This window comes from Pelmatolapia mariae, linkage group LG14 (genome assembly GCF_036321145.2).
Source record: "Pelmatolapia mariae isolate MD_Pm_ZW linkage group LG14, Pm_UMD_F_2, whole genome shotgun sequence".
In the NCBI taxonomy this organism is placed as follows: domain Eukaryota; kingdom Metazoa; phylum Chordata; class Actinopteri; order Cichliformes; family Cichlidae; genus Pelmatolapia; species Pelmatolapia mariae.
Window position 1 is genome coordinate 6,292,981 of NC_086239.1, and position 16,595 is coordinate 6,309,575.

General features: G+C 40.4%; 1 protein-coding gene across 8 annotated transcripts; it reads left to right on the plus strand.

Moving 5' to 3' along the window:
- Window positions 1–501: 501 nt before the first annotated feature.
- On the plus strand, window positions 502–16,595 carry inpp5ka (inositol polyphosphate-5-phosphatase Ka). 8 transcript variants are annotated; one of them, XM_063492773.1, is made up of 15 exons: window positions 502–613; window positions 1,012–1,093; window positions 3,069–3,335; window positions 4,980–5,084; window positions 5,170–5,278; window positions 5,373–5,489; window positions 7,361–7,536; window positions 7,692–7,803; window positions 7,900–8,009; window positions 8,117–8,143; window positions 11,097–11,328; window positions 13,209–13,346; window positions 13,422–13,523; window positions 13,607–13,711; window positions 13,848–16,594. In XM_063492773.1, the coding sequence occupies exons 2-15, from the start codon at window positions 1,023–1,025 to the stop codon at window positions 13,935–13,937; spliced, it is 1,761 nt and encodes a 586-aa protein (XP_063348843.1). In that variant the 5' UTR covers window positions 502–613; window positions 1,012–1,022; the 3' UTR covers window positions 13,938–16,594. The 8 variants fall into 8 exon arrangements, with proteins under 8 accessions (XP_063348843.1, XP_063348847.1, XP_063348839.1 ...); XM_063492769.1 differs by lacking the exon at window positions 502–613 and adding an exon at window positions 631–849 and having other exon boundaries at window positions 13,848–16,595; XM_063492770.1 differs by lacking the exon at window positions 502–613 and adding an exon at window positions 632–849 and having other exon boundaries at window positions 13,422–13,505.

Here is a 16,595-nt window from a genome sequence, read left to right on the forward strand (position 1 = left end):
ATTTTGACCTTTCTTTTCTGTGACACATTTGGGTGCCACAAAAAAGGAAATGGGCTGCCAGTGCACTAGAGAAAAACATTCACATGTGTGTTTTGAAACTAATTTTATTATTTATTTTTTTTAAAGCTTTAAGATACTTGGCAGAATTCAAAAGTATTGATTACTGGCATTTAATATTGTTGAAGGCAGGAGTCTGATTCCTCATGATTTAACAGAAATAGTATTTAGTTATTTTTTTAGCATTATTAATTTGTGTTCTTTGCAGAACTATTTTTTGAGTAAACTTACATTTTTGCTGGCATATGATTTTATTATATATTATGTACTGGCAGTTTAGATTGAAATAGCTTTGGTGTACAAACAATTAACTCTAGCGTTTTTCTTTTAAACTAGCCAACTTCCAGTCTTAATTAACAGGCATTTTCCCGGTTTTGTGTGCCAGTCGTATGTCTTACTTGTAACAAAGTCCTTATGCCTTTATCTTGTTCGTGCTTTTATTTTGAAAGTAATCAACTTCCCTATTAGTGAAACCGCAGGCTGGATTATTGATGTACTGTACAGCTTCCTGCAAATAGATAAAACAACATTCACAAGTACTACTAAAGCATACCAGGTAGTGTACGATAAATCATTATCGGGCATAATTATTGATTAAAGTGTTTGCTGTTGAATGTGAAAAAACAAGAAGCTTGGTTTCGCTAACTGCGCAGTGTAGCTAGCGCTGTGTTTATCAGATGCAGCACCACGGTAGTGAATGGCTGTACGATGTTAGCTGGGTGTAAATAAATGCTACAAGCTTGGTAGAAAAGAATATGCACAAGCCGGGGGTGGAAAATGTGCCCTACTCAGGTTAGTTAAACCTCAGTCCTTACATGAAAACTTTGTGAGTTAGCGTTGTCAGCTAACAACTATGCATATGAGTTGTACTTTTACTTTAGTTTGTCCTTTAATTTCATGGCGACGTGAGCTTAATGAAGTTGATTTGACTGAATTTGCCTCTTTGCCTGCCAGGTGTGGACCCGATGGAGGACAGTGAAGAGCCACTGGAAAGTCAGCAGTTAGACCTCGGGGAGAAGGAGGTGGAAAGCTTCAGGTTGGTGCATGGATGTGAAAGATGAACAGAGTCACTGTGACAGGGTCGGTGTTAGCTTTGTGTTTCTCTGCGAGCCAGAAGTGACTGTATTAGAAAAGTCTTTAAGCTATCAGGTAACTAGCAAGCTTTGCTGGTAATCTGAATTTATAAAGTGTTGGGGTGAGACACTTAGACATACGCTAGTGCAAAGTAACACAGTTATAAAACATTAGAGGTTCACTCAACATAATGGAGTACAGGCTTGTGTATCAAAAAATCATTTTAAAAAGCTCCTAAAGTCACAGTCGGCATATTTAAGGAAAAAAAAAAAATCAGGGGTCTAGTTAAATGAAGTGTGGACAGTAATTTAGAAAATTAAATTCATGCATTCAGTATGACTTGAAAGTAGAGCGCAGATGAGGTGCATATAGACAGATGAAGCCGGGTACATAAACTTCAGTTCCTGGCTTCAAAAGCTAATGTCTCAATTCATACCAACTGCTCACGGGATAAAGGTAACTGTAATTCAGCCGTTTGGATGTTTTAAGCTTTACTGGGAATTTATGCTTTAGCTGTAAATTTGCACTGTAGCTACATCATAACTGGAAACCCCTGTGAAACCATACAAAGTAAACTGGACAGTTAAACAACAATTCTCTAGAAAATGTAACTACACGTGGGGTCGACGGTGTCCACAGTTATGGTGATTGATCTTAAAGTTAGGGAGTATCTCACCTCAGCTAATGTACTCAGCTGAACCTCTCCATCATGTCTGTGGTGTATTTTTTAGTGGAATTTTCCATCTTTTATTAACGGTCTGCATGATTGACTCAACTCAAGTGGTCAGTACAGGAAGTACTTGTGGTTTGTTTGCTTGTTTTTTTTTTTCTTACTTGCTTGATTTTTCTAGCCCTGTGGTTTTTAGTCGGTTTTGGTGAAAAGTCTTTAACATTAGATTAAAACAAACAAATAGAGAAGAAATTTTTCAGCTTTCAACTTGAATAATTTGAAAGCAGGAAAATGCTGTTGTGCTGCAACAGCAGTGATCTACTTTTTGTAAAGGAACTCAGTCTTGCAGTGAAATGGGATGAAACGTTGAATGGTTCCCAAGTTGCTTGGCTTATTTATACTAAGAAACAACAGAACATTTTCTTGCTGTTCTCACTATATTGTACTTCAGCTCCAGCCCTTTTCCCACATGTCTTCTTTGTGGTGTTTCCACTGATAAGGCATTTCTGTCTTGTGTGTTGTGGTGTTGTTTTAGCCAGTTGAGCTTCTCCTTTTGTTGGACCAACATGACATCACCAAGTTTAGTGGTAAAGCTGGTTAAAAGACGTATTCCGTTCCTTTCCTCTCCGCTGAGCTGTGTTTGTCCTGCCTTTCTTACTGTGTAATGAATTTCCACATTAGCTAATGTAAGGCTTGTGATAATCTGGCTGCCTGGTGTTGCTCTCAGGACTTCCAGCCTTTTCTAGAAGCATGTATGTTTGTCCCATTTGGGTTAAATGTGCTCCAAGACCAGACACATTCCGCTGTTTGCCAGTGAACAAATATCACTGCATTCTGGCAGGTGGATTAGGTTGCCCAACAATACATACCTAATGCGGATTTGAGGGGAAAAAAAAGCAATGTGTTGCTTGTGTTCTGCCCAAGGAAAGGACAGCTGAGTGCCTGACGGCTTGCTGAATGAAAAGGGACGTGTTTCCAATCACCCATGCAAGTTGATTTCCCAATGTTTAATAGGACTAACCTTTAGACATTTAACAATGAGATTATAAACAATTTTCAGAACACAAAGACAAATTGTGGGCAAATGAACCAATTCTCTAATCACTCTGTTCAACTCTGGAGCACCTAAACCCCCGAGCCGGGGGTTTAGGTGCCACTTCACTCAGTGGTTTGATTTTACAGAAGGAGGACTGTGGCTCATTTGATTCCCTTTTTACATTTCTATTTTGTTACTTCCAACATCTTCCATCACCATTCGAGACCACAGCCGGCTCAAGCAGGCCTCGCAGTTTTGGACCAGGATGGATGAAATTACTCGGCTGTTGGGCAGCATAGAGCGCACACGCACCGAAAGTGTTTCCACACAGTCGACGGGCAGCAAACTGGCCCTGCTCCATCGGCTTCACCAGCTGATGACCTGCGTCGAGGACTTGAACCCCAAAAACGAGCTGCACGAGAAGGTGGTCAAGACCCTGGATTACGCCTTCCTCGTCTGCGGCAAGAGAGCCAACAAGCCGAAGAAGGACAGCTTCAGGTGGAGACTGATGCTGACTGCTCAGACGCCTCTGTTGATGTTTGAAGCTGGAGATTTTATCACTTTTACTTGTTGCAGTAGTGTAGCTTGTATTGTTCTTACCTTGTCTTTCCCTGTGTGCGTCAGTATGCTAAAATGTGGTTTTAGAGACAGCTGCTGCATTGAAACTCAGCAGTCATTTTGAAATGCCTCCATGGATTTATCTCAGCATTTAACTTTAAATTATCTAAATTTCTGTGGGATTTATCTGGGATATGAGAAGAGCATCAAAGTCAAATATGTTGGGTTTTTTTAAACTGCTTAATAAATTTGTGACCAATTAGAGTATTATAAATAATTTATATTACTTGATTTTTGTGTTTATATTTCTACATCTTCTACCAAAACATCCTCATATGTTGTAATTCAGGAGTGTTCCATCGCTCTCCTTTAATGCTTCTGAACAGAGAGGACTTTTTTGTCTCACTGCAGACACATTTTAATATTGCAGAAAGCAACACTGAGAACTCATTGTGGCTGGCGTGATCCCATTGCAACATGACCTGTAGTTGTTGTCTGGCTTCAGGCAGTGACCAGAGACCAACACAAGACCCTTGCTGAGTGAAACCATCCAAGAAAATGCAGTCTTTTAAATTTAATTCAGTTCAAGTCATGCTTTTATTACTTACACTTAAGTAAGTGTGAAAATATTATTCCATATTATGAATGTTGCAAGTTTGGGTTCAAGGATGACTAATCTGATTATGTGTCAATTGCATCAGCCTGGCCTGCTTACGGTAATTGCACAATGGTGCTCTTGTGACAGCTTTTAAACCTGTGTTACGGGCTTGTCTTTGGTTCGAGATAAGCTGAAAGGACTTCTTTGATTGTGAAGCTTAAATGATATGCTGTAGCTGAATGCATGTACATCATGGACGCAGCCATCCCAAGTCCCATCTGTGAAGCCTTGAGCTGAGTGTTTAGCTGCTGAAGCCACATGTTGTATTTGTATCATCTAGTCTCACATGTTTTATTGTAGTGACCTGTCAATTACATGGTATGCAGTCTCGCCCCAAAGTATATAATGCTTTAGTGCTCCTGTGACTCTAATGGGGAGCATAATATACAAAGTGAACATTGTGTTGTCTTAAAGAAGATTTGAAATTTGTGATTGAGACCCAAAAGGGACCAGGAAAGAGTTTATTTAGGTCATAATTCAGGTCATCTGATTGGCCAGTTACCCATTGACTTCTTTTGGCATCAACAGAAGTGACCACTTGCTGGTTGTGGGTGTAAGAGATGTCTGCACTGGCTTTACATTTTCATACCTGGAAAAATTAAGCCATAATTTAAGATGGTCTCGTTTGTTTTAAAGGTTGAATGTTGTACCTGATATCTAGTTCAGGGGTAAGCAAGTCCAGGCCTCAAGTGTCGGTGTCCTGTAGGTTTTCAATATCACCCTGGGTCAGATTATGATTTTATTACCAGGCCTCTGGAGAACTTGAAGACATGTTGAGGAGGTAATTTAGCAATTTGAATCAGCTGTGTTGGATCAAGGACACATCTGAAACCTGCAGGACACCGGCACTTGAGGCTTGGTGTTGCCTATCTCTGATCTAGTTGTTTACTTCAGACTGTCTGTAATTTCCTCTTCTTTGCCCACAGGTTGCACATGGTAACGTGGAATGTGGCTACAGCTGATCCTCCAGACGATGTGACCACACTTCTCCACCTGAACTCCCCAAAGAGCCCTGACCTTTACGTCATTGGGTAGGTGATGTGATGCACAATGCATCTGTATAAGTGGATAAGGGGCCGACTTACAATCAGAGCTGTGTGTGTGTGTGTGTGTTAGTCTGCAGGAAGTGTACTCTGGCCCGTTGAGGTTTGTGTCAGACGCTGTGTTCGATGACCCGTGGAGTTATCTATTTATGTCGCTTTTAGCACCACAGAAATACATCAAGGTAAAAAATCTTAGAAAACTCCCACACACGCAATACAGTGGATGCACACTTTCACAGGGTCAGGAGAACACAGTTTGTGCTGTGTGTGTTTCAGGTGTCGTCCATAAGAATGCAGGGCCTGCTGCTGCTCTTCTTCTCCAAGCTGGAGCACGTCCCCTTCATCAGAGACGTCCAGGCCACATACACACGCACAGGCCTCTTTGGTTACTGGGTGAGAAATGCTGAACTGCTTTGTTATTTCACTTTTAGACAAAATTCAGATGTTAAAAAAAAAAAAGGGGGGGGGGATCTAAATCAATCAGATCAGACAGCTGTGTTAGGGCTGTGCGATATGACCAAAATCTCATTTCCCAATATAAACATTTCTTATCCTGATAACGATATACATCGCAAATAGTGCATTTTCTTTGTGAGTATTTATTACATGGCGTGCTGCGGGGAAAAGCCTGTTCTAACGTTTGAGTGTAACGTTTATTTTGAGCACCTGACAGCTCTTTTTTGCTTCTCATCCGTAAACTCTCTCCACACTCTTTCACGTGATTCTTGCGTAGGTGGCCGTAGGTGGTAGAAGAGGTTTGTCGTGTTTGAGTCTGTGGTGGGGACTGGTTTGCGGCATAATTTTTCATAGTACAGTTTTCTGGTCCGTGTCATAACCGAACCCTGTCCATGCTACAGAGGTAGCCCCTCGTTTAGGAATAAGGTCCTCGACTAATCCTTCTGTTTGGAGCTAACTGGTTATGCCTCATCTTCACTGGACATGCTGGTATTCTCTGTGCCTGCATCCACGTGGTGACTGTAAGCGCCATTTATAGTTACTTCATGTTTTTATTTGAGGTAATTTGTTTGATGCATATTCGGAAATTTGATGTTTGAGAATAATGCATATCATTTCAGTTATTTTGAAAAGTCTCAACAGGATCTTGAGCTTTATTGTGAAAGGTTTATGTGGAAAATAAACAAGCAGATGGTGGAGCCACACGATGGTTTTACCGCCGTTGTTGCTAACGAAAGTACGCGTAAAAACAGCTGCTTGTCTGTCTGTAGTGTGATTATTTTAAATAAAAGAGAAAGAGAGAACTTTAAGAAATTAATATAGCCACTACAGTGACCATGAAAACGATGAAAAAACATTGCCGTTAACAGCTTATTTTGCGACACCACGAAACAAACGATAGCATAATATGAAATGATAGATGTTTTCATATCGTCATCCGATGTATATCGTCCTATCGAACAGCCCTAAGCTGTATTGTTGTGTTGTGTTTTTTTAAAAATTTTATTCTAAAAATCTGGTGCCAGCATTGGTCCCCTCAGGCTTTAGATACTACTCATCTCTGTTTGGTTATTTGGTTAAAGGTGTATTAAAATTATTATTTAAAAGCAAAACATTCTAGTACTTTGGGAAAAACTATTATTCAAAACAAGCCTCTGCCTCCAAAATGTTTAATTAGTGGATTTAGGATGTCTTCTTTGAGTCTGTCCTCGTGGTGAACAAGTGCAGACTTCAGGTTTCCTCCTTCCTTTCCTTCCTATTCGTGTTGGATGCCTGTTTAAGGAAAGCCTAAATCAGTCACAGCTTATGGTAGTGTCACAAATCCCGCCCACAGATACTGACCTTGAATTCAGATTTTTGGTCAGCTCAGAGGAACCGTCTACTTTCAGCTGGATGAACTTGGTCATCATCATTAAGCAAAGCTCACACTTCCAAGAGAAGTAGTGCTGGCCCCTTTATAGACTGTATATAAACGGTGGATGTTGGTTTGTGTACTCCTTTAACTGTCATCGTTGGAGCTGGTTTTCTGTTTCACATGTGTAAACACCCTCTAATGTGTAAAACTAGCGAACTTCTCCTTGAAATGAGGAATGGAGTAACATGTAGGAACATATGTCAAACCGGATCCCACTTTGTGAACTCCAGTATTTTTGTTTGGTTTTCAAGAGGGCTTCTGCATTTATTACATGAGGGTCACCAGCTGATGGAGGAGTTGTGTGTCTCTCACAGCTTAAAAACTGAACAGAGTATGGAGTCTAGTTCAACACATTCACTGTTTTTCTCCGTTCTCAACCCTGTTTCACTCTCAGGGTAATAAAGGCGGCGTCTCCATCCGATTATCTTTCTATGGCCACACGCTCTGCTTCCTTAACTGCCACTTGGCTGCTCATATGAACTACGCCTCAGAGAGGGTGGATGAGTTTGAATATATCATGGACACGCAGAGCTTTGACTGTAAAAGAGCTCCAACTATTGTTGATCACAGGTGAGAAGACGCACAGGATACAAACTGTGATTCACCTGAATGTTTGGGATAAGAAATGATGTTGAAGCTTCACATATCTCACCAAAGTCACTTCTTCATTATTCTTTCATGTGTCACCGTCCTCCTCTCTCTCTTTTGCCCCTCTCCTGGTCAAGATTGGTTTTCTGGTTTGGAGATCTCAACTTCCGAATTCAGGAACACGGCATGCACTTTGTCCGCACCTGCATCGACAAGCAGAACTACAGCCTGCTGTGGAGCAAAGACCAGGTGTGGCCCTTTTAAAAGTCCCACAGCTCCTGATCCTCCATCCCACATAGCAGCCTCAGTAATGTGACCATGAAACATGTGTGTTGTTGTTTTCAGCTGATCATGATGAAGCAGAAGGAGCAGGTGCTGCAGGAGTTTGAGGAGGGGCCTCTGGACTTTCAGCCCACATATAAGTTTGATCGCAACTCTGATAATTATGACACCAGGTAACACACAAGAGAAGATCACCATAAAAACCATGAATCATACTCACTCTTCTCTTTGCTCACAGTATGCTGTATGTTTTTATCTGTACCTCTTTCCAACTTTACAGACTCTACAACACATGGTTTGGCTTTAAGTAAGAGTTCAGAATCCATTTGTCCACATTTCCTTCTTTCTTCTTAATACATGTCATTATCTAGCATGTAGTTCACCTAACCGAGCTTCACTATGTGTGTACACACTACTTTTAACATGGCAGTAAAAGTAGTGTCATGTTTTAGTTTTTGTTTTTTTATGTGGTAAGTTAAAATGTCACTCATGTATTTAAAGGCTTACTGAGGATGTTTATCTGTAACATGCTGCACATTAAACAAACACGCAGGAGGTGTTCAGGCTCCTTTCAGACATGTGCTCCTTTCCTGCGCTTCGTGTCTTAAAGAGCACACTGCCCATGTTTTTCTAAAAGTTGGGACAGCGATCTGACGATGTGGGTTCTAGTAAGAATTATGTGTGACTTTCAGCACGGCTCATGAATGCAGTCACATCAGCTGGATGGGCTTGCAAAGAAATTTCTGTTGCACGTGTTTGTCCGGCATCTCCACTTCCTCAGTACACTAAAAGGCATGATTGTTCTGGTGAAAGTCCCAATCAGCAATAACACGAGAAAAAAACAAAACAAAACGGTTTGACACGCCTGCTTGTAGTTTCTAGCTCATGATCTTTGGACAAACTAATATCACAGACAGCTTAATATGCTCCTGTGTATCAAAACAGCAATACACAGTAAACATTTCAATGCAAGCACTGGCCAATAATTAAATCAGAGTGTGAAACACACTGTTAGTATATCTCTGGTTTTTGGAGAGGCACACAGACCTCTCCAAAAAACACTAAACACATTTCATCTGCAATCAGTTCTCCCTCATTTACTTTTCTCTACATTTAGTATTTATTACACATCAAATACAGTGGGAAAGTCTTCACTGTGACTGAGTTTATGAGTCAACGACAGATCAGATTAGTAATGTGTAGCTTGTTTCTAATTCTAATTGGGGGAGTCTTTCCTCTGATTTTATCACATACCTGGAGTGTCACACAGCACCAGAAACCATCACCAACTTATCCAAAGCAGGACAGTTGGATGTGTTTTTCTTAGGCAACACTTCATTAATTACTGCTAATTACTGCTGTGTACTTCAGTTCAGCTTTAGCTGTTTTTAAAGGGTACATTTTATTAAAGTTTATAAAGTGTGGAGGGATTCTTAATACTACATGCAGGATGTGACATTTGCAAGTGTCCAAGTGTCTACCAAAGTATAAGCACCTAGGTCAGAAATTGAGAAATGACGTCCATTGATGTACTGCCCGATGTTGGATATAGCACAGCTGGATCAGTGTTATTAGACCACTTAATTAAAGTCTAATGAGTAACATTAATGTAAGAGTTACTCCTGTGTGAAAGAGAGCCGTCACTTTAACGGATTTATTAGCCAGCAGTGTGTCTGAAAGGGGCTGAACAGTCTAGGAAAGACAAACCTGGGGTTGTGTTTGCAAAGCAAAGACTGAAATGCTTGTTCGTGCTACAGATTTTCATCTGCACTCACATTACAGCAGCTGTTAAAGGTACACTGTGGATGCTTTGATTGCTATGGGCACCTCAGAGCAAAGTTTTAATTTTACGTGCATTTCCCCAAGAGTGCATATTCCTGCTGATAGGTGATTGAGATAATGAACCAATCAATTTAACACAGTGCAGGCAGAGGCAGACAGTAGCAAGAGTTTTAGTGTTAGCTAGCATAAGCATAAGTTCCTGTTTGTCAAAAATGAGTTATATATATATATATATCTCATTTATAAAAGAATCTCCACAGGGTACCTTTATGTATCATGTCTACATTGATGCAAATTTAACCTACAGCAGTAGCGTTCAGAATGTGTTATATAAATATGATGTGCCTAACACGGATGGCTATAAATGCATGTCTTGCTAATACAGGTACTACCATTGTGGATAATAGAGTGTGTTTGATTATAACAGGGTGTCAGTCAGAGTTGGCACTATGTATGATGGGGGAGTCTCTGGGTGATGGCCAGAGGTGTGTGTTTGGTAAGGGAGGAGGGTGGAGGATGAGGGGTAAAAATAGGCATTTTCAAACTGATACCTGGCGGTCCTTTGGTGACAGTGATGGCCTTAAACATTGTACTGTAAATAAAAGGTAAATGGACTGATTCTTATGTAGCGCTTTTCTACTTTCCCGGAGTACTGAAAGCGCTGTATACAACATGCCACATTCACCCAATCACACCCATTCTCACAAGCACTGACACTAAACAGAGTGCTTTTTTTCTAACAACATTCACACTCCGATGGACGCATCGGAGAGCAACTTGGGTTTAGTATCTTGCCCAAGGATACTTGGCATGCAGACTGGAGGAGCCAGGGATCGAACCACCAACCTTCTGATCAGTAGGTGACCTGCTCTTCCTCCTGAGCTACAGCCACCCCACAGGTTCCTTTAATGTGACCTGAAAAAAAAAGTGCTGCCAAGACAGATTTGTTTCCAGCTATGAAGAAGAATTTGAAGGAGAAAATGAGTGAGGAGGATTTTGATATTTCTGTCATTTCTGACATTATTCTTTGGTTTCATATATTTGCACAAACATGAAGGGTAAAATATTTCTAGTGCCCAAAACTGCAGTTCCTCCAACAACCTTTTGAAGGCTTGCTACAAAAGTAAGTCAGTCCCCATAGAGACTCTTGGGTCCCGTCCCAACTTTATAGCATTATAAAACAGGTTTACCGAGTCCGAGTATTCTTAACGAACAGCAGTTCAAAGAATACATCAGTGTGCTGGTTTTCTTGTACCTGTGAAATACTTTCCAGTTACCCCGTCACTGAGGTCCTGGCATGTCATTTGCTGCCTGAACCTTTTATTCTCCCCAGCCCCACATCATATTGGTATAAGGCACTTCAGCCAGGCATGTGCCTGATACCAATGCAGGTTCTTGCTTTAAACAATTGACTTTGTCTGACAACTCAAACCGGCCTCTGCTCTCTGTCCATTTGTCATCTATAACTACCTGTCCAGCGCTAAGAAGCGTAAACCTGCCTGGACTGACAGGATTCTGTGGCGACTCCGACCCAAAGCCCTGCCCCCGGATGAGGAAAATGAAAACAAAGTTGGGCTAGATGCAAAGAAGCTCAAGCAGCTGGAAGAGGACATGGAGTACCCCCTGAAAATCAGACAGGACATGTACACCAGCATCATGGAGTACAGCATCAGTGACCACAAGCCTGTCATTGGTATCTTCACACTGGAGGTGAGAAACTGGAAACTGAGACTGTCCAGATGCAGTCAGTCACCTTTCAGTCATTTGTTTATGACCTGAATTATTGATGCAGGTCATCAGTTGATTGTGTTGTGTATTTATTGTCGACACTTTTGGAGATGATGTAAATCATCATCTTTATTATAGTGTCCCACTAAAAGTGAGCATGCAGGATGTGATGGGAAACATCACTTACTGCTCAGTGTAGAGGTAGCTGCAGTTATAACGGGGACATTAAGCTGATATTTTGAAATATCAAACTCATTTCACTGTACAAATAAGTTTTGACAACCCATTCTAAAAATAAAAATGTATTTTTAAAGGACCAGTAACGGAATACATGTACCGGCGTTGTGTATTTAAAATACAAAATATGAGTAACTGTATTCCATTACTGTTACCGTTTAAAAGAGTGGTGTTCAGAATCCAGTTACTTTGTTGAAATAAATGGATTACACGGCGGTCTTTTTCTGTTTCATGTTAGGTTATGCCCTCTCTATTTCTGGTCATTCCACTCCAGTGGAATCCCAAACAAATCACGCATTAAGAGGCTCTAATGCCTGTCTTAATCTCTCGGCCTGTGTCACCTCTACTTGCGGTCCACATAATGACGTGAAGAAATATTTGTAAAATTTATTATTCAAAAAAATTATTTAATATGAAGGCAATAGGCAGAGTGTTACAGGCATAGCCCTAAATAATGTAGCCTCATGGGCAGTGTAGTCCATGCTGCAGGGAGAATGGACTGCTATACCCGTTATGTGTCTGTGAGCGCGAGGGAGGGAGAAAAAGGAGAGTCAAAGAGTGCGAGTTGTCACTGACCAGGAACCGGAAATGGAAGCATGTAAATATAATAATAACCACTGCAGCCAAAAAGAGTGCCCGAGTGCCTAGTTGTAAGTAAGCTATTAAGACTCGACTACACTGTGTTTGGGTTTTCCTCTGAAACAATGAGTTCCTTTGGAGCAGCCTTTCAACGGCTCTCTCTGTCTCTCGCTAGCAAAGTTGACCCAAACAACAAAGTAAAGCTAGTTTTCGGTTACGAGCCCGACACGGAACCCACCGTATTAGCCAGAGGTCCCTTTACTACGGTTCAGAGCCACGCACCTGTTTTATAAATGAGCGGAATAGTTTTCTATACAAGTTCGCTGCAAAAAGTGCAGCCTTACCTAATGTCCACCCTACTGTTACTCATTTTAAATTAAGATTTAAAAATCTAGTTGGTATTGGTATGACGAGTATCCTTCAGTAATAGTAATAAATCACACAGCAATAGTGCATTCATGTAGTTGTAAAAAGCATGATAATATATTAAGTAATCCAAAGTATTCTGAATACGTTACACTCATTGAGTAACGTAACGGAATACATTACAAAATACATTTTGGAGCATGTAATCTGTAATGGAATACATTTTAAAAGTAACCTTCCCAACACTGGAAATGAATATGGTTCCTTAGCAGTCCTCTTTTTTGGGAGTTCTAATGATTACCGTGGAATATATTGTAACTGAAAGCACTTGAGACTATAAACTTATCTGAAAATTCTTTATTGTACTTGTAACTTAACTTGACAGGTCATTTTTCCCATAGACATCCATACAACTGAAAGTGTTTTTGTATGCAGAAGAGTCGCCCCCTGCTGGCCATTAGATGCAAAACAGGTTTTAGGTGCTTTGGCTTCACACTCTTCTGACAAAGTGAATGTGACTTCAATACAGTTTCTTACAATCTCCTCTAACTATCCATCATAGATTTTGTCATGATAGGGTGACTCTCTTATCCCTCATTTGAAAGTCTCCATAGCTGTGTGGGTCCTCTTGTACAGAATGTGGTTTCTAACTTGGACTGTTGATTTGTGCGTGCCTCCAGCTGAGGAAGATGTACGAGACTCCTCTGGTGCGTCTGCGGGCAGAGGGCGACTGGAGCGCAGATATTGATGCCATGGTGGTCTACAGCCCTCTGCAGCCATTCCCCTCCAGTACTTGGGACTGGATCGGCCTTTATAAGGTTGACAACACGTGTTTCACTGCTGGCTGGTTCAGTGTGCTAGTTGAAAGTCTTCATGTTTGTGTGAATTTTCAGGTTGGTTTCAGCAGCGTGTCAGACTACATCACCTACACGTGGGTCAAAGACGACGAGGTTGCCTTCAACGAGGAGGTTATACAGGTGGTAACTCATGTCTCAGTGAGTGGGACTGCAGTTTGAACACGAGCCGGAGCAAAAGTGCATGTAAGCCTCAGGTGATGGGAATGTTCTTGTTTCTGTAGGTTTATGTAAGTAAGGAGGAAATCCCCGTGCAGGGAGGAGACTGCGTGCTGTGCTACTACTGTAACGCTCTGAAGTGCATCATTGGAATAAGTGAACCATTCCAGGTAATGAATCGGAAATAATACATGAAAAGATATTATTGTCTTTTATTTGGAATTACACCTTAAAACGATTTTCTACAGTACTGTTCTCGTGTGGATGGAAGTCAGCATCAGTGTTATCTGCTCATCTGTCTTTTAGGTCCAGGCATCCAAGGTAGCCATTGAGGAAGGCATGCTGCCTGAAAGGATCAATGGACTCGACAAAGCTGTGTCTGGTGATGACTTTTAGAACTGAAGTGTCAAAAGTCGTAGATTTGGAAACTGTAAGGTTTTCTCTGTCGCATTTCTTAACCTGCAGTTGAAAAAGCAACTTAGGAACTGTTCTCTCTTTTCCACATCTGCACCACTGACCTCTCTAATGCTACCAGTGAGGCTGTTTTGTTATTTATTCCTCAGCAGTCAAACGCATTAAAATGGAAGCTCACATTTAAATTGGCATCATGTTGAGCAAAGAAATTTTACTTTTCTTTTACTCTTTATGAGTAAAAATAAATAAGATGGAATGCTTAGATTTTACCAAATATGTTTGTGTCATGGTGGATAGGTGAAGAATATTTTAGGGTTTGTGATACTCAAGGAAATGGTTAAGGCCTGATTATCCACAAACCACTGCAGATACAATTACTCATTCTTGTACTGTTTTTTTTACCACACGGATCCATGCATTCACTCCACGATGACCAAAGTTATATCACTGAATCCACCCAGTGGACCCCCCTCCACACTTGCAGTAACTACAGTGGTGTTCAGAGCCATTGCGAACCAAAGTTTCATGTCACACCACTGTTTTTGAACTATTTTGCAACCCACAAATATTCACCTCCAGTGGTTTTCAATTTGAAGGTGTTTTCAAGACTTAACAGCTCCTCTGGGTTTATGCTTTATGGCTTTTGCCACAAATCATAAAAAAACAACTTTTCACTGAAATTAAAATATCTGACACTTCTGTTCACATCTCCTGATGTGCAGAATATCACAAGTCAAGTCTTGCATAGTCCAAATGGAGGCACATGAAAGCTTGGCTTTGTACTGGTCTGAACACACTATAATGCTGTGGGAGGAAAAATACTCACACCTACTCTTAAGAGTAGGTTCGGCTCCAACTTCACTTTACTGCTACTGTAATGAAAAGGAAAAGGGAACATGAGTTAGCAAAACCCACGGGCCGTGTTTGTTTGAAGGGCACCATGGTCACGTTCAGACTGAGTAGTTATTCTGTGAAAAATGAGCGGTCAGCCTCCACTGCTTACTACTTGGAGACGAGTATCCTCGATGCCAGTGTGCGAACCTACACTGCTAAGTTTTTATTTCAGTGGCAAAGCCGGTGTGATGCCAGACCAGCTGCTTACACATTAAAAATGTCTTAATTTATGGTTAGATAATGGCTAGTTAGAGCAACCCCTCAGATGACAGTAGTCAAAAGAAGCTCTACGTCCACAGTCACTGCATGTGACTGTGTAGAGGTCTGCAGGACCAGACAACTTAAATTTCCTTTCCACTCTTCTTTAAAGCAGTACAGCCTTAAGCATCGCTGAGGTACGTAAGCTGGATCTAGTCATGATTTTAAATGTTTCCTGTGTTATTTAAAATATTAACTGGGCTTTTGGAATATCCAGCCCTGTGACTGTGAGTGCTATTGGAAGGTGAGATGATTTCGTAGCTTTGATTTTTCTCTTCTCAGTGTTTTAATGAACTTCAGTTGCTCCTGGAGGACTTGAAAGAATAGCTGTATAATACAACCTTTGGGGTTTTTTTGTTTTTGTTTTTTTTTTAGCTGTGGCTGATTTTTTCTTTGCTTTCTGCCATCCACCTTCTGGAAGGTTCCAGTTTTATATAAGAAAAACAATGATTCCTATCAAGGTTGATTGTGACGTCACAGCAAAAACCTTCAAGAAATGTTGCACTGTTTACTGTATTTGTAGGCTCTCATGGTATTGTTAGTGTGATTAAATACTATATATAAATGTGTAGTTTTGATTGAACCATGTGGATTCAACAAGTGCCTCTGACACACCGCTTTACATTTACTGTACTGTATTATGCTGCTTAACTTTGATACATGTATCGTAACATTGACTTGATTACTTAAACATGGCAAAATGTTTGTGCCCCGTTGGAGATCTTTTTGAAATGTACATATTTTGCTTTGGTCTGTAGAAACATTTCCTGATCTGGATTATTTTAGTTTTAAGCTTTCAAGGTATCAGCTGTAGAGGTGTCTCCCCCTTCTCTTGAATTTAAAGAAACTAAATGGCATTTGACTTGTGATGCTCAAAGCACCAGTAAAAAAAAGAATATTTACTACATACATGTATAAATATGTTAGGAAAACTCTGAAGCAAATTCTCTTCCCAGACATTATGACCCAATGTTAGCTAACAGCACACTTCCTTTAATTGGCAGATGTAGACAAAAGAAAGAAAATAATTCCTGCTCACTGCTTGCAGTGACGTTTGTGGATTGTTGTAAGGAACCGGGTTATGGTTTATGAAAAGAAATACTGCTGCTGAGTGTTAATACCAAATTAACTTTTTGAGATTCCAGGTTCCACTGTATTCTCAATAATGTCACATTTCTAAAACTTGGAAACCCACACCAAAATAATCTAGATGAGTGCTACAGTCCAGGTTAAATATGCGAAAATATGCACACTTGAGTTTTAGAGGGGATTGTCCCTTTAAATATTGCTGTTTTAAACTTTGAGCTACAGAAATATTTGTTGTGAATGTTGCCGTTATTGACTTGTTGAAATTAGTTATACTTGCACACACATATATACATATATCAATAAATATACATATGTTTTAACTGAAGGCTGACTTATTTTCTGAAATGCCAATGAAACAAACTGTAACAGAATGCAAATAAATTTATAGCTTTGAATATG

Excerpts from the sequence above, each read along its gene's own strand:
- inpp5ka (XM_063492769.1), top strand. The coding sequence starts at position 813 with ATGCACAAGCCGGGGGTGGAAAATGTGCCCTACTCAG. Across the intron at positions 5,085-5,169 it reads CCTGACCTTTACGTCATTGG|TCTGCAGGAAGTGTACTCTG; the intron begins GTAGGTGATGTG and ends TGTGTGTGTTAG. Across the intron at positions 7,804-7,899 it reads TGCTGTGGAGCAAAGACCAG|CTGATCATGATGAAGCAGAA; the intron begins GTGTGGCCCTTT and ends TGTTGTTTTCAG.